The sequence below is a fragment of the Chinchilla lanigera genome, unplaced genomic scaffold, assembly GCF_000276665.1.
Source record: "Chinchilla lanigera isolate Chin_1 unplaced genomic scaffold, ChiLan1.0 scaffold00025, whole genome shotgun sequence".
NCBI lineage: Eukaryota > Metazoa > Chordata > Mammalia > Rodentia > Chinchillidae > Chinchilla > Chinchilla lanigera.
In genome coordinates this window covers 9915162-9942307 of record NW_004955426.1, presented here as the reverse complement: position 1 = coordinate 9942307, position 27146 = coordinate 9915162, and the positions used below count along the sequence as shown (strand labels likewise).

The following is a 27146-nucleotide window of genomic DNA, read 5'->3' as shown; positions in this document are numbered from 1 at the left end:
GAGATGAATGGCATTACCATTCTTTATGTGCTTGATACTCACTAGCACATCTTATTTAGAGAAATGTCTGTTCTAATCCTCCCATTTATTGACTTGTTATAGTTTTTATATAATTGAGTAACAAGTGGTCTTTGCATATTTGGAATACAAATTTTTTCTCAGATATGTTATTTGAATTTATACTAATGTTCTATACTAATGTTCTTTTAAGTAAGCATTGTAGATTTTCATAAATCCAATTTATATTCATTTTATCATTTGTGATTTGGGGAATTTGTTTTTAAAACACACACAAGCATACATTTCCTATCCTATGCTATTAGCTAAATGTCTTAAAACTTACATTTCAGTCTATTATTCATCATGTGCTCATTTTTCTATATGTTGAAGGTATAGTATGGCATGTAAGATTTTATATTGCAGTATACTAGCCTGACAAATTATTTCTTTATTAAAAAGATTGCTTTTTATATTCAATGTTCCTTCTATCTTTACATGAACTTTAGAATAACTGCCAGTTTCTAGGATGGCAGCTGGAATTTTCCTAAGGATTACTTAAATATTAATTTGGGGAATTAAATCTTCTGAATAATATTGTTTCAGTCTATGAACATGACATGCCCTTCCAATTATTACCACATTCCCTAAGTTATTTCAGCAATATTTTGTGGTTTTGTTCAGCTAAATTTATTTGTTAAACTTTGGACTAAGTGTTCTCTCTCTCATGTTATTGCGAATGGGATTACTTTGCTATTTTTCACAATGCCGTATTCAGGGTGTAGAAATACAATTGATTGTCTCTGTTGTAGTTTTGAGGTAGGGTCTCGCTGTGTATTCCAGGCTGACCTTCACTCACTGTGTGTCTGGGGAGATCTATAACTCATGGCTATCCTTCCTCTTCAGTTTGCCATATCCTGGGATTACAGGTGTGTGACATCATTCCCAGCCTACAATTGATTTTTGCATTCTGGTCCTGTATATTGCCAGATTTCAAATGCATTAAAGCATATGCATGTGTACAAGGTCTCTTTCTGTAGTCCAGGCTGGCCTTGAACTCATTATGTAGCCCAGGCTCCTCTCCAACTCATGGAGATCCTCCTGCTTCAACCTCCTGAGTGCTAGGATTATAGGCATGGGGTACCATGCTTGGTTCAGAAGTCATATTCTTAAACTGTTAGATTTTCCTAGAACACTTAAATGTTTATAGATTATAATGGATTTATTATAGGAAGAAAAATATAGTGTATGTTTTAAATGCAAAACATTTAAAAATATGTTTTTATGGTAAGGAATAACATATAAGAAGTAGAAAGTTTATGGTTGATCTTTTAATAATTTTGCAGTTATTATTTTCTATATTATTGTACTAAGAATACCTTTCTTTATATTATTTTTGAATGTGAATCACTTTCAATTGCTACTTCAAATTAAAAGATCATTTGTCACAGAAAGGGTGGGGAAAAATCAATCTTCTGACAAAGAAATATCTTTGAAAAATTATTTCATAGGATATTAAAGTATACCACAATCACTGTCATCATTAAAGAAGCATGCAATACACAGGAAGTTCTAGAATGCTACTTATAATGGAGAATTATTATTAATAATTCCATTATTTGCCAGTTTACATCCTCCCCTGACAAAGGGAGACTTTTCAATATAATTTAGTTGAAATAGGCTGCTTATTGGGAATTATCCTTATAAGTAATCATTTCTATGTAAAATTAAATATATAACTAAGGAAACCATAGCCCCTGGAAGCTCTCTTAGCTTGGGAAACACATCTAAAGAGAAATTGTTACTGTCTGCTGGCGTTTCACAGCCAAATACTCCCTGCTTTGATATATAATTTTTTAAACATCTCTCCCACCTGTTAAAATGAATGTTTGACTCCGGAGACTCACATACGGTTTGGGAAGTGTTTGGAAAGCCACTCTAGTTCTAAACAAGATTAGAAATAATAGACCCGTATAAATTTTTAAAGACTATGCCTGAAACCTGGTGTATAGTATAAAATATACCTCTGGCAATGTCCTTTGTAACAATTATGTAGACTTTAAGGTTCACATGATTCCACAGGGCGCTGACACCTCAGCATAAGTCTGCTTTCCTTGCTTTTATAATGGGAACTTCAGCAGTGGGGCAAATTTACCCAGGTGGATAGCTTGATAAAGTCTTTCCTTGTAATATCGCCTATGGTTTATGCCTGAGAGAGTGAATTTCCTGTCCAGTTACAAATTGGAATTCTATCTCTTTGCGGTATTTTTGTCATAATGCTTTGAAAGCTCCAGGGCTGTCACCATGGCCGGAAGCTTTGCTGGGAGTGCTAACCTGCAGTGAAAAAGCCAGTGAATCCGCTCACTAAAGGACTGCAGATGTATCGAGACTTGAAATGGACCATAGGGTCATAAAGCACCTGTAGCTCAGGCTGACTGCCAAGGAGCCTGGCACAGCCAGAAACCACCTTGCTTCCTTTTCAGCACAACAGTAACTTCCGGTCACACCACCCATACGGTGCCTGGCTTGGTGGATTAGTGGTGCTGTTGGCTCTATTATCAGCCATCACTCATACATCAGCACACTGAGTCAATTATTGAAATTTGTCTGCCTCTGCCTGCAGTTATATATACCTTCGTCTATCTCAGGCATGGAAGCTAGTGGTCCTGGATTTCTGACTTCAAAGGACTAATAACTTCAGTCTCTTATTTTCAAGAAGAAATAAGTGGCTTTAAGAAAACTTAGGCTGCCCAGTACTCAAATATCTACTTCCTTTAAGCAAAAGAATGCAGACCTTCAAGCTCATATTCTCTGTTTGCTAGGACTCCAATTCTGGTACTTTTGTGGTATTTTTGTCTGTTTTTGTGTTCACTAAGAGAGAGATGGCATAGAACAGCATCCAAGAGTCTGAGCTCTGGGGACACACTATGGAGTTTCAAGTTTGCCTGGAATGTGGCAACTAGTGGAGTGTGGCCAACACGTTTAACTTCTTTTCATGCCGTTGCTTGCGCATCATGGTCACAGTGAAAGCACCACCTTCTCAGCTGTTATGCTCCTGCAGAATCCACAATACCATAAGGACGTAGTCAAGTTTTCGCAAATTAGCTGCTGTCATTCAATGAGTAATTTACTAAAATGTAACAGATGTATACTTGGTACCTACCACAAGCCAGATAATACTGTAAATGTGAAAATGAAAACAGAGGAACATTACTACTCTGCCCCTCGTCACTCATCACCTCAACTAAACAGAGGAAAATAATCTCACGAATGTTTCTCAAAGGTATTAGTACTATTAATAAAAATTAGAGGAGCTGTGCTTGAGAAGAATGCCAAAGGTTAAACAAGTCTTGATAAATTCATGAGTACCATATGTACTACAATATGATACATAGTTTTATAGTTTTCATGTTGTAAATTTCTTATTAAATGTTAGAACTCAAAAAAATCAGAATTCAAGGAAAAATATGGTTCCTAAAATGTACCTAGTCACCAAAAATAGTCATTATTTTAATGAAAAAATTAACAGAAATAATTACTAATATATATATATAGAAAATATATAGAAATAATATGTAATATATAAAGAAAACTAAGCAAAAAGTGAAAGTAATTGAACAGGAGAGATATAAGGAAAGAGAAAGGAAAGAGGTGAATGCACAGACATGTAGCAGAAATACAGCAGATTAAGAGAGAGTATTGAGATCCAAAAGTAAGAAGAGGCTATTGGCCTGAGGAAAAAGAGAAATCTGTTGCACATTGTCCTCTGCAGTTAACTTCACTCTTATTCTCATATTCTGCATTTCTTTCTTGCTTCTGGAGGTGTCAGCTGTGGCTGAGCTGGGGCCTGGCTTACAAAGCAACAAACTTCCTATGTAATTTTCAAATATTTCACCAGTAACCAGCCATTAATGATTTAATGTTGTCATCTTGTACACACACCCAGAAAAACTGAGAGAAGATCTACCATAAGTAACCAGAATTTCTAAACTATTTCTGTTACAGCTGATCACAACTCAGACATTAGAAGCTTTTCACTTCTAAAAGGAAGCTGAACCTGAAACGGAGTAATAGCAATGATTAATATAGCCAGTTGCCTACATCAAACGTGTTTATATTTGGTTCAAAATCTTTAGAGAAAGGAATTTAGATGTCAACACTTTCTAAAATCTACTATTTAATACCTCACATCTACAAATCATTGGAGGAGAGAACATTTCATAAATTAGGAAAGAAAAAATACAATCTGATTAGTGATACATGAACAACTATTTGAACTGAATAACCCTTAACTCTGAAGCAGATGACAGTGGGAAGAAACATGGATGAAAAAGAAATCTCAGAATACTATGGCACTGTGGAGGTTAATGTACAAATTTCAAAACAGATAAAGAAAATATGACCATCTTGCTAACATGGGCTTATTGAAAATAAATGTAAATATCCTCTGATCTGCTAATATATTGTTGTTCCACAAAAAGAATAGTTTATGTTAGATATTTGACTTTGAATGTTAAGAATAATATTAAATCAATTTGTGATTTAAATTCTGTTTTCTAAATGAGTGGTATCCAGTAGGAAATAATGCAATCAAAAATGTAAACTGCATATAGAATTTTAGTTTTTTAGTAAGCACATTAAAAATACAAAAGTAAGAGAACATAATTTAATTTATATATCTATTTAACATAGTCTATCTGATTATCAACATGTACAAAATAATAAAAATAGACTGTAATTTCCCACTAAGTTTTTGAGATTGCTGTGTAGTTTAATATTACTTTAAATATTTGTCCCAAGTTACCAAATTTCAATGACAAACCTGTGTGTAACTAGTAACTGCATATTAGGCAGTGTGGATCTACATTAATTATATGAACATTAGTTTCTCTCAGTTGGAAAATGTAATAAAATACATACAACTTAGCTTTTTGTTAGTATCTAACCTTCAGACAGTAGACAAGTTAGGATACCTTTCTTTCCTTTAACACTGTTCTTCTAGAATTCATATGTGTATAATTTTTGGTCACTGCTTACATGGTGAATTATTCCCATACTAATATGTAAGTTATAATCTTCCTGAAGAATGCTTTGTTCATATTTATTATATGCTATAGAATTGAACAAACTTTGGCCTGATCATCAGCTGACTTATTGACAAATGTCATACTTATAGACATTTAATTAAACCTGCATTGATTTTGGTTTATTTCCTTGTTTTGGTTTTTCCGGCCTCCAACATTTAGGTCCCTTGGAAACCTCTTAAGCCCTGGGTGTTGTTCCTCCAGTGCCAGGTGCATAAAACCACTCTGCTTCAAGCCCGTTTCCCAAATATCTGCTTGCAAAATGCAAGAGTGTTCCTCGCCCTACAGCCCTAGGTGGTAATTGTAAACTACTGTAAACTTTTGTCAACATTAAGTTTTACCGTCAGGATAGAGCTGATGTTGCAAACTTAAACTCTAAAGAGCTCCTTTTGAAAACAGTAATTTGTATGCACTCCTTGAAATTATTATTGAATTATTGAAATCATTATTGCATTATTATATATTGAAAATATATTGCTTCTCTTTAAAATATACTTTTTGCTGCAAAGTAACTGCACATTTTTAAAGTCTGTAAAGAACACAGGTAATTTATCTAAATTTTAAAGGGAATTTATCTAAACTTTAAAGGGCAAATAACAGTGAGAATTTCACAATACATTTATTCAGGGTCTGCCCTCTTTGCTTGTTTTTTTTTCAGTGCTAGTGTATGTAATGATACTTTTGATGAATGTCATTATGAAATGTTATTAATTTAATGTATCTTTGTTAACCTATTTTGCAGGTCCCTTTAGATGGAATGTAATAGAACAGAAGCCTCAGACAGATTAATGCCTGAATTAAATTATCTGCAGTAAAACAGAGAGCTGAGTGCTGAAGCCCACAGACACCCCAAACCTGGGTCCCACAAGTCTGCGTTAAGCTCTGGAGTTTTGATAGGTCTGCTGTAGGAAAGCCTTTGCCAATGCTTACAAGGAACTGTCTGTCCCTGCTTCTCTGCGTCCTGTCTGGTGGAGGTCTCCTAACACCCCTTCAAGCACAACCACAGCAGACGTCAGCCACAGAGCCGCGACAAAATGCTGTCCACCTGCCAGGTCGACAGTCCCATTTCCAACGTGTTAAACGTGGCTGGGTATGGAATCAGTTTTTTGTGCTGGAAGAATACATGGGCTCCGAGCCTCAATATGTGGGAAAGGTAATGAATGGCGTTTCTTTTGACAACCGCTTGACAGGAAGGGGGAATGTGAATTGGGTATTGCGTATGAATGTTTTTCACAGGAGTCGACAAAACCAGTGACTAGGCTGCTAGAATTGAAACCCAAGAGACCTGGTTTCTCTTCCTGTCTCAGTGGCCTGGGTAAGCTGTAGAATACCATTTAATACCACTTTACTTCAATTTTCCTTGGTTATTTCAATGAAAATTTTATATATATGAATATGTGGGTGTATTTTTTCACCTTTGCTATTCTTCAATGAAGGTATGACATCAATATACTGTAATGTCATTAAAGGTATAGTTATCGCTCACAGTTACACTGGAATTGTTTAGGAATCAGAGTCACAGTGAAAAGTTAGCAGGCATGTATACTCTAAATTAATATTGCTTAGCTTGAATCATGGAAAGTATTCCTTCTCTGGTAACCTCAAAATATAACATTTTCTTTGGATTTTAGTTTTAAAGTATTTGATTTACCAGCCTTACACTTTATACTCCTTTTCTCTATCAAAGAATTTCAAAAAATTTACTTTTTAATTTTTTAGAATTTTATTATACTTTTCTAAATTTTTTGTCTTATGAGTTTTAAAGAAACATATAACCTTGAGGAGAACTGAAAAATAAATCCAGACAGAAATGGAAAATCATAACAGGGAGATTATTTGAAAATGGATATAGAAGATCTTGACTTTTGACCATTGAATCCCTCCCTGAGCTTTCTGAAAACTTTAACAAAAGAGAACATGATATCTCTTATATGGATTTCAATGTTCAATTAAGTAAAACATATCCATTCAAGGTCTATATTCCTTTGCTACATTTTTGAAATTTGCCCTGTGGAAACATATTTAATATTTATTGAATAATACACTAGAGAAGGTCTTCCAATAGAAGCTTTGTTGAAATGAACATAATAATCAGGGCTTACTGTGAGGAGTATGTAGCCTCTGGCAAACATTGTTTACAGGACATCTATTAAATTTGAAAACTGAGTCACTGAAATCAGTGTGTGAGTATGCTTCTGGGCATCTAATATCTAATGATCTTAAAAACTATAACAAACACAGGACCATTAGAAAGGATCTATCTACTTGATAGCCTTTCTACTATGATCCAGAGTCTTTTCTTATGATTCTGAGAAAACCCCATAAATATAATCTCTGGACTTTGAGTAGAAAGCCAAAGTGGGTCCAAATGTGCAGAAAGAGTCATCAAAATCGAAGCAGCTCCAAATCAGAGGAAGAAAGCTTGCTCAGATGAGACTGCTTTATGTACAAGAAGTGTCTTTAAAAAATTTAAAAGAGTTGCATAGTCTGTGTGAAGCATTTTGAAGTATGCATTGAAATATCTGTGGTTATTCTTTTAAGCTCTGCTTATATCATATCCAAATGATCATGAAATATAACATCTACTAGAAACATTTACGTAACAGGACAATTTCATGTACTTCTAATACAATGAAATTTGTACAATCAGTTTTTTGAAACTTAATATAAACAGTGTTTTTAAATCTAAGACAAGTGAAAGAATATCATGGTTCTAAAGCTACTTTGCAGGTAAAAGTTTGCTTATAACAGAAGACAGAAATCACACTGGGTTCCTGGAAAATTTTTCTGTGAAAGTGTTCTCTGTTTTTGGCTGAATCAGATCCATACATATCAGTTGCCAGAACTGGAGTTGGTAGTCAGTGGTTTGTTGAGAAAGACATTTTTATTTATCCTGGATAGAATACCATTTCACTTCCCAATGGGCATAATTGAAACAGATCTATGGCTTTGATAATGAAAGTTGTAGTTTTTTTTTGTTGTTGTTGTTGTTGTTGTTTTGTCTTTTGTCTTTTGTCTTTTCTTCTGGTACCAAGAATTGAACTCACAACCTTGCGTTTGCCAGGCAGGCGCTTTGCCACTGAACTAAATCCCCAGTCCTGAAAGTTGTAGTTTGATATTGCCAAATGCCACTATTTTAACTCTTGGGAGTATATGCAATTTATCCAGTTAACTTAAAAGACAAATTAGTATTTGCAAATCTTATATAAAAAGGTATAACATTCAACTTATGATTACATGGAAGCAGCATTATTTCTACAGATACATGGGAACAAACTCCATGGTTCTCAGATGCATTTTTCATTTCAGTGAAACATCAGCTGCCAAAATTTTCTTTCCACAAGGAAACTAATTAAAGTTTAATTAACTCTGTGTTGATGCTTCTAGATTTGGGAATAGAATTATGAGAGTGTGGAGACTGATTCAAAGCACTGTAGGTATGTATGTAAAAATATATAAAAAGATTCATATTTTTGCTTTTTCTAGAAAGGCTGTAGATGGCCAATGGAAAAGTAAATTACTGTGAACAGTACAGATGTCAGTGCAGGGGCTGGGGATTTAGCTCAGCGGCAAAAGCGCCTGCCTGGCAAGCGCAAGGTCGTGAGTTCGGTTCCCGGTACCGGAGAAAAACAAAAAAAACAACAAACAGATGTCAGTGCAAAAGAAAAAGGCAGAGCAAGAGGCAAATGGACGAGGGAGAACCAGTGAGGTTCATATTTGACTTCCTATTTTCTTGAGAAAAAAGCTTGTGTGGAAAATGTTAATTACCATAGTTATTATTATTGAAATCTCCACTTATTTAGCTATAAAATGATTTTCCTCCATCCTAATCTAAGATTATGTCCTCATATTTATAAAGGAAGCTTTATGTGGGTTGCTGGACGTTTGTCTTAACAATAGTTTCATCCTATGTGGTTTTCTTGAAATGCTGACACCCTTTCAACTAAAATAAAACTGTGACACTCTTTGTAATCAATGATAGTTACTCTTTTTTCAAAGATGTCATAGGAGAATCTGAAGATAAAGCTGATGCTTTTCTCTGAAGAGTGTTTTGAATTTACTGTTAGAGAAGAATTAAGGTTTGACACAGTAAAGTATGAGAGAAATCAAATTTATCCTAAAAATGAACTCAGTTATTGCCAATTGCTCATAATATACAAGTAAAAACCTGCTTTACAGGTTTACCCACACATCCACATGTATGAGGACATAGACTCAGGGGTGCACTGATAGTTGCTTACGCTGACACCCATAATAGCATCCCTGGGTGTGTAGTACTAACGTTTGCCCTCTTCTCACAGCTGGGTATCAAGACAATGCTTCCCCTTTTATCATCAAAGAATAATTTAGGAAGCAGAATTGTCAATTAAGATGAATTGCAATTACCAGAAATCCTTTAGTGTAAGTTTTTTAAAAGGAGGAAACTATTTTGAACTAAAACATGCACAGAGATAGCTTCAGAGGCACCCTTTTTCTCAGCACTTTTCTGATGGAGAATGTGTTATGTCTGAAGCCTTGTGGGGATAAATATAAGTATAAAGGTCCCTAGATTACTATGATAACAGGTAAGTTTTATTGAGTACTTCCTTTGGGCATTTTTAATTGTTCTACATGCATGAACTTAGACAATCTTCAAACAGCAGTAGGGAGGATATTATTAGAATCTTTATTTCATATGTCAGAAAGCTCAGGCAGAGAAAAGTTAAGTGGCTTCCATATGTAGGAACATCCTTACATTCCAAAGCTAAAATTCTACACCAAGCAGTCTAGCTTCATTGCACCAGAAAAATATCAGTGCATGCCTCTCAATGACTAACAAATTATTTCAATATTTTTAATAAATGTACTATCTTAGAGACACAGTTAGGCCCTCTAGGAACCCAGGAGGATTTGTGACCATACACAAAAGATGGAGAAATTAAAGAAAGGCCCCACAAATGTATAAGCACAGGGGAAAATTCTTTGGAAATTTTGATTTTCCTTTTTGAAGAGCAGCATGGGGTAAAAATTTTGTAAAAGTAAAGGATTAAAATAAAGTGAGCCACCATAACGATCTGACAGGATAGCCAAGGTGTGTGAAGCCAACTTTTTAAAGTAAGAAAATAGGGATAGTATGGAACAGCTTAATTCTAATCCACAAATAAGTAGTATTTGCTCTAAAAGAGTCAAGATCCAGAAAAAAAAAATCTTGTTTGGGAATTAGCATGGAAGAACTGCATTTCTAAAATGACCCCGGAGACAGCCATTTATGTGGGACACGGAGATGAAAATACAGATTGGGAGTATTTGTAGAAGGTCAAAGTATGTTTCTTTCAGAAGTAATGAAGGAAAAAAAAAAAAAAGAAGTAATGAAGGGATGGTGATATTAGAGTTGAAATTTGAAAGATGAAGAGAAAAATATCAGCAAGATCTCTTGGCCATGGATTTATAGAAGATGAGACAGATTTCAGGATAATGCAGATATAAAATCTTTAAAAATGAATGGATAGGGGCTGGGAATTTAGCTCAGCAGCAAAAGCGCCTGCCTGGCAAAGGCAAGGTCTTGAGTTCAGTTCCCGGTACCGGAGAAAAACAAACAAACAAAAAAAATGAATGGATAATTGCATATACAGAATAAAAGAGAAAGAAGAGTAAAAAGTCAGAGATTCATGATTTCTCTTTTTTTTAGCTTCTTATAAAGATTTAGTGTTAGAATGTAGAAAAATAATCAATCCTGGATATTATGTTCTTATGTACAAATACCCAGGAGAATTATAGTAAATACTTACTTACATTAATCTAGAGTCCATGAAAGAGTATCTGGCATGTAGACAGTAGTTAAAATCACCTAAATGGATAATGCACTGCAGGGAGAAGCCTATGTCATGGAGGGGTAAAAGAATGATGATTTTTAATTGAAAAGCAGATGAAGAACTAGTTCTTGCTAATAAGAAGTAAAATATCAGCATTGTAATAATGTCATAGAAGATGAAAGAAGAGAAAGTTTTAAGAATAAGAAATGACAAAACATGTTGAGGCGTACAGGTCTAATTAAATCGTTATTGAAAACTGCCATTGGTTCTTGGAATCAGTAAGTCAGATGTGTCCTTTATCAAAATGAATATTGTGATTTTCTTTAAAGCTTAAAGCATGGCAAAAGTAAGGGTACAGGTTGTGAGGGATGTTTCAAAATTGTGAATGGGAGAAATTGAGGAATGCCTTGTTGCTATGCTGGTTTGATATGACAATTATTACATTAGTGAATATTCTCCAGACAAACAGAACCAACAGGACATGTGTTTATATAGAAAGTAATAGAATTTTATTTTAGGGAATTAGTTGTACTTATGCAGGTACAAGCTCAAAAATTATACAGGTGTTTTAGGCCTGAAGGCTGGTGATGGAAGGGAAAAAATGCAGTTGTATCCTGAAGGTAGTCTGCTGGAAAAATCTCTTGCTGCTCAGAAGATGTGAATTATTAAGGCAATAAATTGATTCAAGTTTCTTTATCATCTTATCAAAGATGATATACTTCATTCAGTGTTCCCTGATTTAAATGTTTGCTCCATCCAAAAAATATCTTCACAGATGTACTCAGAAAAATCATTGATCAAATAGTGCACGATGGTCCAGTCAAAATGACATCACTTTAACCACCACAAATTTGTTCCTTACCTACTCGGTGCCTGTAAACATCTCTTTATTCACTTAACCTTCAAATAAGTACATTAGCAAGGTCATGCTTCTGTATATAATAGTGTGACTGTCCTGCATATAGCAAAATAAGGCACGAATCCTTCTCCCAGAAAATTGCTTGCTCTGTGGAATAATGATGCAACTTCTCCTTGGTGTTCAGGATGAACCACTTCAACCAGCAAAATAATACTCTTCCTTGCCTTTGGATTAAGAGGATGAGGGTTCTGCAGTGGCTGGGAGGCATTTTTAAATTTTGGCTCAGGAGGAAACGCTGTCCTGTGTCCTGGTGGAAGCATTCTTTCCTTTGAAATTAAGACACCCCGGCCAGCAGAGCATGAGGTTCTAGGAACAGGAAGCAGTGTGAGGGATAATAGTGGTCCTATTCCTACTCACAACTGTCAATTAAGGACCAATGAATCTTGCATCAGGAATGATTCTCCACTGTGGGAGCAATGTTGCCATATTTTTTATTGTTATTCAGGGTAGATTCAGCATCTGGAAAACCCTGCCCTGCCTTAAAATATATTTCCACCTAGTTGGCACTGTAACTGGATTTTCAAAGGTCCTCCATCCTTTTGGTAAGTCAGCTGCCTCATGCTGGTAAGGAACATGGTAGAACCAATGAATTTCAAGAGCATAAGCCAATTACTCTCCTTAATTTGTTGTGAAGTTAGTTATGTGATTAGAAATAATGCAATGTAGAAGCCCATGATAGTAGATAAACCATTATATAAATCCATGGCTTGGAATTTTGGCATAAGCATTAAGTATTAGAAAGGAAATAGCTATTTACTAAGTACCTATTGAAATGAAAACATAATGTGGCTTCTTCCAGTATAGTAATGGCCAAGTGTAATCAACCTCCCATCCCATTCCAGGTTGATCACTTAAAAAATGGGTGATTCACTCCTGATCTCAATTGGTGGCAATGGCTGTAACCAAGCCAGTCTTGGTGAGTGGAAATCCATGCTGGAGACCCCATTCAGACCAACCCTCCACGATGTCCTCTTTGTTCATGAGCTCATTGGTCTTTAATAGGCGTGGCTGGAGAAAGATGCTAATTGGAATCTGTGTAATGGATCACCCTATCTACTTTATTATTCAAAATTTACTTTGCTGATAAAATCTTTTTGAGCATTCATTTAGTATACAAATAGCTCCATATTTTTGTATGTAAGAGCTCTAGTTATATTCCTCTTCCTGTGACTCTCTTGCAATAGATTTTCCAATTGCGGCCCTTCTCAGTACGTGGCTATCCAGCCAAATCACTGGCCATAGCCCTCAGATCAATAAATGATTTCATGACTGGCCAATTCTCATTCTAAGCAAAATGAAAAAAAACAAGTATGCTGCATGAAGTCTACCTCCTAAGGGAATTTCCCTTCCCCCTGCTCCTTCAGGGATACCCTAAAAAATCTATAATGCTGCAGATGTTCAATTTCAAGTGAGATCTGTATATTATGAAGGAACATCTGTCAACCAGGCCCAAGCCGTATATTTTCCTGTCAACTCATCACAAGGAATAATTCAAGAAGTTGTGGGTGCAGGTGGGGAAAGATGACGATGTACCAATAGTGGGAACCATGGGATTTGGGCCACTTCTTATAATATTTTGTGTCTTGAGGATCTGCTTAAGCCTGACATTTATTTTCAACTTTCATTTGCTTATGAAGTAATGCTATGTGCACCCAACTCTATAACTCACTGAATCTAATAGCAACAAGCTCATGATTGTTCAGGTCACACAATTTGTCATCGCATCGCTAGGTTTTCAGTTTTCGGTGTTAACCTGAAGCAAGCCATGAGATGTTTCTTAAAAAGGGGGTAATTAGCTACAGAAAGTAGAAGGCCTTATTCCAAAATCATAAGTGTACATGCTACTGGCTAACTAGAAACTTCACTAAAGTAGGAAACCACTGAATTGTTATTGGATTTTCACAACTTTTATATAAAAGTTTAGGACTTGTTACTTCTTGCTAATTAGATCTAATCACAAAGTCTTTTCAAAGTAATGAGCAGTGTGATTTCCTAGAGATGAAGATGTAATCATGATCCCTGTGAAGCCGACTATGGCAGAGGGCTGAAGAGTTGATGTATCCCCTAATGTACCTATTTGTTCAAACTTGGAAAATCCACATCTGATACAGCAGCCTCGGTTGGATTCATCAGCTGGTTCCATTCATGATAATTCAGTGTCCTTTTCTAGGACCCATCTGGCTTCTTCACAGGCCAACTAAGAGACTGACAGACAGATACCATCCCTATATATTTCATATCCATGGTGGAGGCACTAGTCTCAGCAATCCCTTCAGGAATTCATTATTATTTTTAGTTTGGTATTTTTCTAGGTGAGAGTAGTTCTGATGAGTATAACTTGGCCTTTCTAACTGTATAGCTCTCATTCCAAAGGCCAGCAATCCCATGTGGGGATTCTGCCAGTAATGAGTGAATCTATTTCAGTTATATATTCTGCTACTGGGAAGCTAACTAGAAAATGGGCCATGGTGCAGTGACTTCACTGTGAGATGTGAGCAAAATTTCACTTTTCCCTTGAGCTCCTTATGTCCCAGCACTGAATTGTGGGTCCAGTGGCAATTTAAATTAGTGTCAGTTCCGAATCAGTGCCCAGTATTCACCAAAAGCTGTGATCATTTTCTTTTCCTCAGTAGCCCATTGTAGATCCCTTTGACGAAAACTGAGAAAGATTTGAGTATGAATTTTTGGAAGAATAATATAGTTCTTCCTTGAGGACCCAGCCATCCCTTCATGCAAATAGTTCTGAGGCTATAAATTGGCTCAAGTTTGGGAATTCAGTGAGAAATGGTAGGTTTCTATTTCAGGAATCTGATTAGTCGATTATTCTCTTGACCTTGAATTTTCCTTCTTACACAGATCAGAAAAGAATTCCATAGAATTTCTATCTACTTCATTTCTCAGAATAGCACAATCTACCAACTAATGCCTAAATGCCTGTGAGTCACAATCTGAATTTTGGTTTTGGTCTAGGGTGTACTATGGCTACTGTGACTCATCCCCTCTCATAGTCCTATCCAAAGACCCAGTCCTTCTCATGGCATTCAAGTTTCCCAGTTCAGTGGCAGGAATCCCCATTGTTGCAAAGACCTGGCCTACAGAAAAGAATGATCACTGCATTACTGAAATGCTTCTTACAGATGTATTTCTCTTAATGGTACTAAAATCCAAACAGGTCTTAACTGAGAAATTCACTCAAAGATTCCAATTTCCTGTACCTTGGAATCTCTTACTCAGCTGTAAGCCAAGGCAACTCTAGCATTTCAAACTCATTTTCTGCAGGACGCCTTTTGCTCTATCTTTCAGCTATCTAAAGAAACAAAATATTGGAAGACTAATTCTTCAAACAGTAACATTAAATGTTGAATGTAGGTTTTCTGAGCCCTTATCAATAAGTTCAGCTCAATCCAGCTTTGTGTTCCTTCCACAGTCATACCACCCTCTTAATATTTATCACCATATATGTTCCCTAGGTATCGATCTATGTAAGTTAGAAGCAACAAACAATTGTTTATGTGACTAGTGCATCTCGCATTCCTTTCTGCATCCACTTTCTGGGTCTCAAGAAGAGTTACAGAAACTAGAAGCAAAAAGAGATCGTGTGAGCAGGGTCTTAGGACACTCAGTGGTCTCCCAAAATAACTGACTCAGGTAAGACCACTGAAGTTTCCTTAGGCAGTGAAGGCCAATTTCCTCAGATGGAAGAAAGAATCTGTTTCTATTGACAAAGAAGATTTATCAAAATTTAGGGACTCAGGTCCTTTCATATAGTTCCTATCCACAGTCCACGATTCTGTGTCCCACTCCTGCACTTCACTGCTCTAACAGCGGACTCTTGGAGCCATTAGAAATGTATTTTGCCTTGTAATTCAACCACAAAGGACAAAGAATCCAAATGCGTATTTGAAAGACCACAGGAAATACGTTGCTTTCCTACAGTTGAAGGTGTTGTTGGATCATATGTGGCACTTGAGCTCGAAATTGTTTGAGCCATTCCTTTCTTCACTCTGTCCACTGACTTTAAGAGCAATCAGACAGTTTTACAAGAATCCTGAACTGGACAGAAGAGTTCAAGACACTATACATGAGGTCAGAGTGTCCATTGGCGATATTATTATGGCATACATTGCGATATCAGTGTCATGCTTTCTACTGGACACAGAATCAATTGTGTCTTGCAACATGAACAGGTTACAAAGTCTATTCCAGAGGCCCCACCACAAAATCAGATTCTTAACCTTGATATTCTGTTTCCCTAGAATCACTGTTGGTAGCAAATTCTGCTTTAACCAGAGCATTGTGAAAAGCAGAATGAATAGGAAGCTACATGTGTATGCATTCATGCATGCCTGTGTGTGTGTGTGTGTGTGTGCAAGTGTGTGTAGAAAGGGATGAGAGAGGCAGAGACAGAGATAGATAGATAGACAGGTAGACAGATAGACAGACAGATTGATAGATTGATAGAGAGGGAAGGATAGGCACTGAGACATTAAAGGATTTTCTCATGCTGTTTGCAGGATAACAGTTAAACATCTATAGATGAGGGGATGCAGTCTGGAGCCCCACAAGTTGCAAACCAATATCCTTTTGCTTGAGAGGGAATTGTTTTATCAAGGCCTTCAACTGATTACCTGAAGTTCACCACATTATGAGTGGTAATTTGCTTCATTCAAAGTCTACACATTTAAAGAAAATCCCATCACAAAGGTAGCTAGGGTAATGTCTGAGCAAATATTTGAGCACCCTGGATAAGTAAAATTTACACAAAAATTAAGCACCATAGGAATAAAAGACCCAATGAAATGGGATAAAGATAATACAATGACTTCATCTGTTAGAGGACAGTTCTGGTTACTCATCAGATGCAAAAGAAGTAGTTTCTTTTAAAAAGGTTTTAAGGTCAAAAAACCAGTAATCAGTGTATGGCATTTCTTCTCCAGCTGGAAGCCAAAGAAATGGGAAAATACAAAACGTGACTGAATTGATTTGTTATTGTGGATTAATGAGGTAGTGGCTTGGGGAAGAGAAAGGTTCTAACAAAGGAGAAGTCCAAGAGAAAGCACAGCAGAGCTTCAAACACTAATGCTATATTACAATTTCCACTTGCTTTTTTGTTTTTTTAGTAGGAATTGAACTCAGGACCTTGCACTTGCTAGGTAGGTGCTTGTGCTGCTGAACTATATCCCTGGCCTCCGTTTGCATTACTTAAAAAAAAGCATAGAAGAAGTAAGACGACTTATTAGAATAAAAATAATTGCACTTTGAATAATCCTTTGCTTGTTTTGAATTTTTTAAAATTACCACTGAATATTAAAATGATATTTTGACCCATATATATGACTCCTTGGACCCAACTCAAATGAAAATTATAAAATTATACTAAAATATTTAAAATACAGTTTTCATGACTCAATATTATTTATTTACTCATCTATTTATCTGGTTTTTGAGTCACGTACCTTTTGAGAAGACTATAAAATACCTCTAATTTTGCAAGTTACTCTTGAAGTGGAGTTTTTATTATCAGAGTGATTCCTATTCATTTAAGATTTGAGCCTTAGAATACTGACTCGATCTTCATAGTAGTTTGTCCCAAACTTTATTATGTTACAGCATTGCAATTCCAATGTAATCATCTCTGTCTGAATTGTTCGAAATGAAAAACTCAAATTTTATTTTCCAAGTGTTAGAGAACAATACCTTGCCATTACTTGGTTATCACAATCCATATGCATTCACTTGGCTCCTGGCTCACTTGTACATCTGAGAACCATTTCAGTGAATTCAAGTGTCTTAAATCAAAACTTTGTTTCTAAGCAATTCTACTGCCAAATAAGTTGGCTTTGGTTCTTATCACAATACCTTCAGCTATCCTGTATTTCTGCATAAAAGTATTGGAAGGGACCATTTTACAAAATTTTTATAAAGACTGCTTAGATAAGTCTGAAATTTCTGTGCACAAATTGATTTTTAAGCACGTCCTTGAGTTTCAGAAGGTCTCTCAATTTAAGACTATCTTTTAAATAATCATATTTGAATATCACAACAGTAATACATTTAAAAGTAATCCATTTAAATTGCCTGAAATGTAATTTAAACACAATAATAACACAGAACAGTAAAGTTCTTCCCAAATGATATCCACTGAATGCCAAGCCTTTACTTTTCCTAGTAATTTATGTTTGCTAAGAGCACTACCTTTGTTTCACAATAGCTACATAATAAAGGTTCGATGTATTCACATTAATTGAATTGGTGAGACCTTGAATGACATTCAGCTATCTTTAAATCAATACATGAATCTTTAAAACCAGCATTTTAGAATTAACTTAGGAAACAGTAATGTTTGAATGCTATCCTCTTTATTTTTCTTTTCCTCTCAATCAGTTATTCTTTCATCCAATATCTAATTATCTTTCAATTATTTCTTCCCTTTCAATCATTTATTTCTATTATAAGTGCCTGTACCTATTATAAATGCCTAGTTACTTAAAAACTTGGATAAGCTTTGATTCTAATTCTAGATCTTATAATAAATAGGCATAAGAACATGTTTAAGCACACATATACTAAACTATATCATTAATAATATAGTACAGTATTGCATTCACAGATTATATTGGTGGTAGACATAGTTTAAGTGCTTTGTTACAAAGTGAACATTACAATTGGTAGGTGCATGTGTGGTGTGTCTGTATTTGTGTGCATTTTGCCAAAATCGTTCCTCTAAAATATTCATTAGATTCTTCAGCAAACCATGCTTTCTATGAGTTAACAGTGTTGAAATTAAACAATGTATGTATTATGCCAAATGATAAAGGATAAGCCTCAAATAAAATCGTTTCAGAAGTTACTTGGGCCAAGCATGGTGGCTCCTGCCTGTAATCCCAGTACTTGGGAGGCTAAAACTGGAGGATTGCCGTGAATTCAATGCCAACCTTATCTACATAGTGAATTCAAGGTTGGACCTAGGTTAGTGATACCCTATGTCAGAAAACTAAAATGTAAAAAATATTATCCTGGGAAAGCGCACCAGTCTGAAAACACAGTCCAGAAAAACAGCAAGTATATGAGTGAACTAAATGTTAACAATTTCAAATTTAATGTGTTCATCTTTAATCCTTGTTGAATTTATGAATGTATACCGGTGTAACACCACTGAACCCTATAAACTCAATGTAATGATTTTGGTAAAATGTAAACATAGCACACACATGTGAGAAAAATTTATTTTACTTGGCTTTGAAAATAGTGCAACCATTGTAAAGAAAGGAACCACCTACATAATTCTTATTATTTATGAAGCACAGCACAATATCTTACTACTGACATTTAATCAATAACACTAGCAAATAATTTTTTTCTTAAGAAAGCATTCAGTTCACTCATAGAATCTGCATAAGGAAATTTCCCTCATAACAAACATTAATGTAATCAACTTATAGGAGATTTTTGCCACTTGCTCATATTAATTGTTAAACAGTGTATTGGGTAATTTTTGTCACTTCACATCAACTGTTAAGAACTCAGAGGTCTCCCACTTTTTATAAATGCTGAATGAAGGTATGAGATGCCTGGGTTAAAGAAAAGGAACTCTTTCATCACTCACAACAACACAAACAGTGTGAAATCGGAGTAATGGAATTGGTTCTCATTGTCCCTTGTAATATAGAGAGAATACAGACAGGCCCAAGTGGATTCCACCTTGAACAATAGGTTTGTATGGGAGAAAAACCCCGATAATCTTGCACTTTATTATGGAAGGAGACTTATTTTAAAGGATACTAAGCATGTCTTTAGTTTACCTTGAAAGGAGACACAGTCCAAGTACTTCAAGAAAGTTACATATTTGCATGTTCTTTTGTTTTTCTTAGGTATAGCTAAAGGTTTGTCAATTTTGCAAAAATCTTAACCCTTGTTTTCATTGATTTTTTTCTACTATTTCAAGTTGGAATTTCATTTATTTCTTCTCTAATAGTTTTTCCTTCCTTCTGCTAACTTTGGATATAGTTTGTTCTTTTTCTAGTTCCTTGAGGTATAAAGGAACTTATGCCTTATTTGAGATGTTTCCTTTCTTATGATGTGTTTGCTGTTGTAAGCTTCCTTTTTAGAACTATTTTGGTTGCATCTCAAGGTTTTGGTATATTGTTTCCATTTTTATTTATCTCAAGATAGATTTTTATTTTGCTCATTATTTCTTCTTGACTCATTAGTTTAGAGGTGTGTTGTTTATAAATATATGTGAATTTTCTTAAATTCTTCCTACTTATTTCTATTTTCATATCATTGTTGCTAGAAAAGATACTTTATTTTTTCTTTCAATATTCTTAAATTTTCCAAGACCTGTTTGGTGGATACGTACGATGCAGTTTGGAAGTATTATGTGTGGGCTTGAAAACAATAAGTATTCTGCTGCTTTTTAATGCAAAGTTTTGCATGTATTTGTTAGGTCTGTTTGGCTGACGTGAAGTTCAAGTCACTGTTTCACTATTGATTTTCTATGTGGATGACCTATCCATGGATACACGGGTTTGCAATTGCCTACTAATATTGTGTTGTAGTCTGTCTCTTCAGTTGTGTTAATGTTTGCTTTATATATTTACAAATCCCTGCGTTGAGTATATATATATATTTACAGTGATTATAGCCTCTTGATAAATTGACTTCTTATCATTATGTAATAATTTGTTTTATTTTTACATAAAAACTATTTTTTCTAATATGAGCATATCTATGTCTGCTATCTTTGGGCATCCTTGTATATATATGTAATATCTTTTCCATTCCTTTACTTTCAACCTTAAAATCTAACATAAAAGAAAGAGCATTCAATTAAGTAATGAGACAGGAGACATTACAACTGATACCACAGAAATACAAAGGATCGTATAAGACTACAATGAATAATTATATGTCAACAAATTTATATATCTCTAAAGATGTACAACCTACCAAACTTGAGTCATAAATAAATAGGAAAACTAAAAGATAAATTATGAGGTTGAAAGGAAGTTGAAATAGTAGTTTAAAATCTGTCAATAAAGGAAAGACCAAAGCTTCATGGATGAACTGTACTAAGCAATTAAAGAATACGCTTAGCCTCAACCAGGACTCCCCAAAGTTAGAAGGGAATATTGACAATTTTAATTCTAATATTACTCTGTTGGTAAGGACAGACAAAGACTACACAGGAAAAATATTTATAAATCCACATTTCCAGTGAACAAGTATTCAAATATCCTCCAGAATATAGTAGCAAACCAAACTGAAGATCATATTTGAAATACCATGATGAGAAGGAATTTATCCCATGGAGGCAAGACTGGCTCAATATATGCAAATCAATACATTTGATATACTACACTAAGTGAATAAATGTTTAAAATCATATGATCATCTCATTTGAAGTAGAAAAATTATTTGGCAGAATTGAACAGCTTTCTTTGAGTGTTGATCATAAACCTGAAAGGCATGGTACTGGATGTCATAATTTCAAATGCTGGAATACTGAGAGATCAACGTTTCTAATATTTGGTCTTCACTTTGGCAGCGCATACACTAAAATTCCTAGCAACTAAAATCCCTAGATTGTATAGTAGAGAATCACCATCCAGAAATATGTAAACCCCAAATGTTGAAATTTTAAAAGCTGAACTCTTTTTTGTTGTTGTTGTTTTCCTCCGGTACCGGGAACTGAACTCACGACCTTGTGCTTGCCAGGCAGGCGCTTTTGCTGCTGAGCTAAATCCCCAGCCCCTAAAGCTGAACTCTTAAAAGCTGCAGTTTCTATTCAGTGAAAAGAAGAGCATTGAATAAGAGGAACAGAAAATCAACTTTGGGGGAAGAATTGGCCACATAGTATGACAATGATGAAAACATTAATTTTAAAATATGTACCTTTTGTCTGCACGGGTGTTTCTTCCAGCAGATGAAATTCTGGGAGCTTTACATGAATTAAAATTGCATATCCCCAAATAATCAGTGAAGATGCTGATTATTTCAAAAAGCAATTCTGTGCATAGTAAGATAAAGAAACATGTAACATGTTTCGTTATTATATTGTTTCTACCAAATTTTTTACATGATGAGTGAATGTGGGATGGATTTCCACATACTCCAAACAACATAAATAAATGGACCAGAATATGGGAAAATGTAATAGGAAATGATCATGTTGGCCTGTATGGAATCTTAGATTTTTAAGATGAGTGATGCTATGTAGAAAATTAATGTGAATTTGTTCTACAAAGAATGTCATGCCCTAAAAGACAGAAAGCAGCTATTCATCACGATGAAAACCTTCAAATTAAGTTAGTGATTATGAAAATCAGCCAGCTCTTATGGACTGTCCCTAAACAATTGCCCATCATCTATTCCTGTAATACATTTTTTCACATGTCAAATTTTCCTTGTAGAGTTTTGCTTTTTCTGTTTTAAAGCTTTTATTACTACTTTAAATTTTCATCAGTTTTTTTTTTTTTTTAACAATTCAGTATACTATGATTTTCATTGTTGTATCATTTCCAACACTGGACCTATAAATTGAGTGAAGACTTGTCTATGTATGATTTTTTGCAAATTTCACTCTGTGAAAGTACGTTATCAGAATATTGACTTTGCAAGCACTGTGTGTGTGCACTAAATTATGGAAACTTCCTTCATAAATGAAGACATAAGCTTTTTGTAAGAATCAAAGAGTGCTACATAAGCATTATGTAAAATTTAGTCTTAAAAGCAAAAAAAACAAAAAACATTTAGCACTTTTCTACACAAGACTTGCACTAACACGAGAGACCAATGGGAAATTGTCTTCCAAGTTCATATGGTCTGTGGATCTACTAACACAACAGTGTTGAGTGTAATGGTTTAGAAAAGTTAGAAACTATTTCAATATTTTCTTCAGCTGGCTACCTTTGGCTCATCAGTAGTGAACTGGGCAACTTTTACTGTTTCATTTCTTTTCTTTGAATGAGTAACACACAAACTTGTATCCTCCAAAAGTTCCCTTTCTAAATCTTAGACTCTGAATTGTAAATATAAAGGGGGGATGGAATGAAACATATGAAGATTTCTAAGTTAATTTCTGATTCTCAGTGACATTATTAAATACAAGTTATTAATTATCTATTCAATAAATGTAACCTTTACTATATACATATTTATTTCAATTATCTGGGTAACAGAAGTTAACTTATTTTTCACCCACTGGACAAGAATAACTACTTTGGGTATATTGTCCCTATAATTCCTGGTAATCTCATCTCTCAACTAAAATGTAAGATTTATGTTTTGCATCATAAGTAGCAATTTAACATGGTAAGGCAGAGAGTGCTCATAAAAAATAAATTTCCCTTTATTACATTAAGGTTTTGGTGCTATTGAATTTTGAAATAATAGGAGAGAGTTTGGAAATATTTACAGGATATTATATCTTTAGCCATATATCATAAAAAATCAGATTATAATTCATATGTTTTAAATTACATGCATCAACATAGTGTAATTATATTTTTAAGATATAGTAAAGCTATAGAACAATTCCTTATTAAACTGAATCCTGGACTGGTAGTGATCTGGCAAGCAAATTCAATGAGAATGGCATTCACAATAGACTGAGAGAGTAAGAATGAACAAAGCTTTATTGAGCTGGCTGTTGGACAGTCTCTAACCAGGAGCTAGAAAGATGTCCGCCTCGATCTGGGTCTCACCTTTAGTTTAAGTACATTTTAGGTTTCCATATTAACCATTGCTTCATTTTTGGTAATCTTACAAGAATGCACAAAGTTTACCTTCTCAGGAGCTGTGGGACAGCCAGATTCCAAATGACCATTTCAGTTTAATTTTTTTGCCTACTTCCCAATTTATCCTATTTATTCTGTTCCCATTTTATGACTTTGTTCTCCTTTAAATAAGTTGATAATTAAACAAGAGGAAGGATTAAAGAGTGGAAGTCAAATACAGCTTAAGTGAACTTTATGTGACTTCTCTTAATTGGAGCTAAAAGCAGAAAATGAAGTCTCTCTTGCCTTATCAGTAGCACCAGAGAAGCAATAATTACTTGTGTTGTCAGTGTAAACTATTTGGCAAATATGCTTCACACGGAGACTTTCTTAATCCCTGAATACAGTATTATAGTTCTAAAAATCAATCAATAAATAAACAGAGAAAAATGAAACCTTTAAAACAAACCTAGGTAATAAGAAAAAATTGAGAATACAACTTTCCTGGTAATTTTCTAACTGATTCAAACTTTTTAAGCAACAAGTTGGAAAATACTTAAATATATCTTTCTTGCTATGTAATCATGATTGCAGAATTCACAAAAGGTTTCCTTTTCTTTACAGCTCTCTATAAGTTATAATATTGATATTCTCTTTATGCTTACAGTTGTATATGCCTATAGTGACATATAATAAGCATGTGGAAACTAACAATAGTTTAATTTTAATCAAATGTCTAGAGAACATTCTTTGACTTAAATAATTTGTGTTTCACAGCTAAGAGATAGCCAGAAGTCTTAATTGGTTTGAAAATTAGAGTAAAATAAAAGTAAATCTCAAAGACTATGTATTAAATAAGACATTTTATTTCTTCTGTGTTTTTCTTTCTTGTTTAGAAAAGTGCTTAAGACACTGAAAGGAGAAATTTAGGGTGAAATAAAACATATTCCAAAAGGTTAAAAAGCAGTTGAAAAAGCAGTAGGTATATACTGATGATATACTAGATGTGTTTCCAGATAGTACCATAAAAGACGTTTGAAACTTCATCAGTATCATTGGAAATGCCATAGAATTTCTGCAAGAGACACATTTTAATTGTGAATCATTTTGTACCCTTTTGTTCCTTAAAGCATAGTGAGGTCCTGTTGACAAATTTGGCTGTTCCTGTTGTCTAGAAGTATAACTTCATCATCATTCTGTAAAGGTTTTTGTAAACACTTTCTGCTTCTATTTAATGTTTACAAATGTCAAGCTCTTGTGGATCATGAAGTCAGCAGGTCTCTACCTTCATGGTTTGGGAGGAGAAGTAATAGAAATGAGGGATAAGAAAGCCATTTTCAGTATATGAGAAGTCCTGCAGAAATCTTTCCCTCTGATTTGTCTGTGTCTGAGCAGATAACTTGCTCAGCATCCATCCCTTTATCTTACTCTATTATTTCATTTTTCCTGGAAGGGAAGAAGTTTTGAATTTGATTAAAGAAGCTTGGTGATACTTTTATTTTCAAACAAGTGACAATATTTTGTCCGTCCTTGGAAGGCCTCCTTACTTAATAGCGATCTCTTTTCAAGAGGTCAAGAGTTCTCAGTAAATATTTTGGACAAGAAAAAAACTAATACACTAACAGAAGTCACTCAGTTCAAATATATCAGAGACATGGTTTTCAGATCCTGTCCAGCCTGTTATTTCTATGAATAAATTTTATCAGTACAGAGTCATGTTCACATATTTACATACTATAAATGGCTGCTTTCACATTGTAATGGCAACATGGAGACGTTTTGACTGAAACTCAATTATGGCTCTTAAAATTTAAAATTTAAAATTTTTATGACCCAGTCCTTACAGAAATGGTTTTTCCCTGATTAAGATAAGTACATTTGACAAAACAAGAAAATGCTGAATATTGAAACCTTTTGATTGTAAACATAGAGACCTGACTGCGTGTCCACCCAGGCTGTTTCAGAGTAAAATACTGATTGTCAAAAGAGAGTCTCCTGAGAACAATATGGCAGATAGAAGAGCAGAACAGGGGTTTCTGTTGTAGTTTTGAATACTTTCAGTGCCTCAATATCCTCATCCATAAAGTAAGGATGTTATGGAAATAAATTCATAATTAGTGTGGTGATTACTTACCGTCACATGGGAAATGGATGTAGATTCTCAGCCAAGTATCACTAATGAATTACTTTCACTGCAATACTTTTTACCCACTGTACAAATTGTAATATTTCTGGATGGCATGTGAGGATTTAGGCTTCACATAAAGGTGTCCGGATTCACCTAAGTGTACTTTTAACTCACTGAAATGAAAGAATATAGGTGTAATCTGTCACATTGTATAATGTAGGATATTGATTTGCATTTATGCAGTCTTCTAAAATTTGCAATAATTTTCCAGAGCAAAATCAGACCCACATGCCATAGTTTCCTCTTATTATCAGTATGTAGCCTTATTACTAGAATGGTGGTGACAAACCCATGGCACATGTGCCACTATGGGCTGTTTGTATCATTGAAAGTCTAAAGGTTTCATCATCACTGGACTATAACAACAGTACGGGTAATATTGTATAATATTGCATATACAGTCATTATATATATATATATTGTCTCCATTACTTTTTTCTCGTCACTGGGACAAACTACCTGACTCCCAAAATTCAGGAAGGAAAGGTTTATTTCGCTTACAGTTTGTGGAGTCCACACTTGTCTGGCTCCAAGGTAAAGTGGCACATGGCAGAGGGAAATGTTCATGGCAGTAGAACACAACAAAAGCAGCAAGAAGAGCAAAAGGGAGGAGTGGTAGCAGGCAGCAGCTTTCTCTCCCTTACATATGCAAACTATCTGCCCCAGGGCGGGCATAGTTCTCACACCCATAATCCTACCATTGGACTGTGGATCAATCATAAACTCTAAAATCCTGCCCCATGACTGCATGTGTCTTTGGGGGAACACCAGACATAAATCATAATATATATATATATATATATATATGATTATATATATATATATAGTCATAATGTATGCATAAAATATTACAGAATTCTTTAAGCACTTTGTAAGGAGTTCAATGATTCCTATCATAAAGCACAGATACAACAAGTTTATTAAATATTAGCAATGTGTTGGGGAAGTTAGGTCAAAACCAAGAATATTCATGAGAACAAAAAAGTAAAATAAAATCAGCACAACTAAGATTTCTAGCACAGTAATAATTATTAGATGCATATTAGTATTCATAAAGAATAATGAACACATCTGCAAGATTGTTTCCATTTATTTGATTAGTTTAAATGTTTATTTCTTTTGTATAGCATCTCCTTTGTTTATATTCATTACACAATAATACTGTGCATATGAATTTTGCAATAATATACAAATCTCTACAGTTTTACATTTTACTAAAATAATCTAAATTTCATACTTTAGTATTCTAATACTTAAAATAAAAATTTAGAAGTAACGAAGCTGGGGATTTAACTCAGTGGTGCAGCACCTGCCTAGCAAGCATGAGATGCTGAGTTTGATACCCAGTATCCCCTCCCCACAAAATTGAGTATTGCCATATATTTGTACTAATACATGAAAACATACATTTACCAATTTACTGTGCTTTTTTTTTAGTTTTTCCACATT

The 27146-nt window shown here is 34.6% G+C and overlaps 1 protein-coding gene across 1 annotated transcript in view; it reads left to right on the top strand.

The window, feature by feature from the left end:
- Cdh12 (cadherin 12, type 2 (N-cadherin 2)) overlaps positions 1-27146 on the top strand; it is a 958345-nt gene that overhangs the window by 668455 nt on the left and 262744 nt on the right. Inside the window, exon 4 of the mRNA XM_005386141.1 lies at positions 5824-6234. Within this exon, the coding sequence (XP_005386198.1) occupies positions 6004-6234 (231 nt within the window). The 5' untranslated portion in view covers positions 5824-6003. The remainder of the gene's footprint in view (positions 1-5823; positions 6235-27146) is intronic.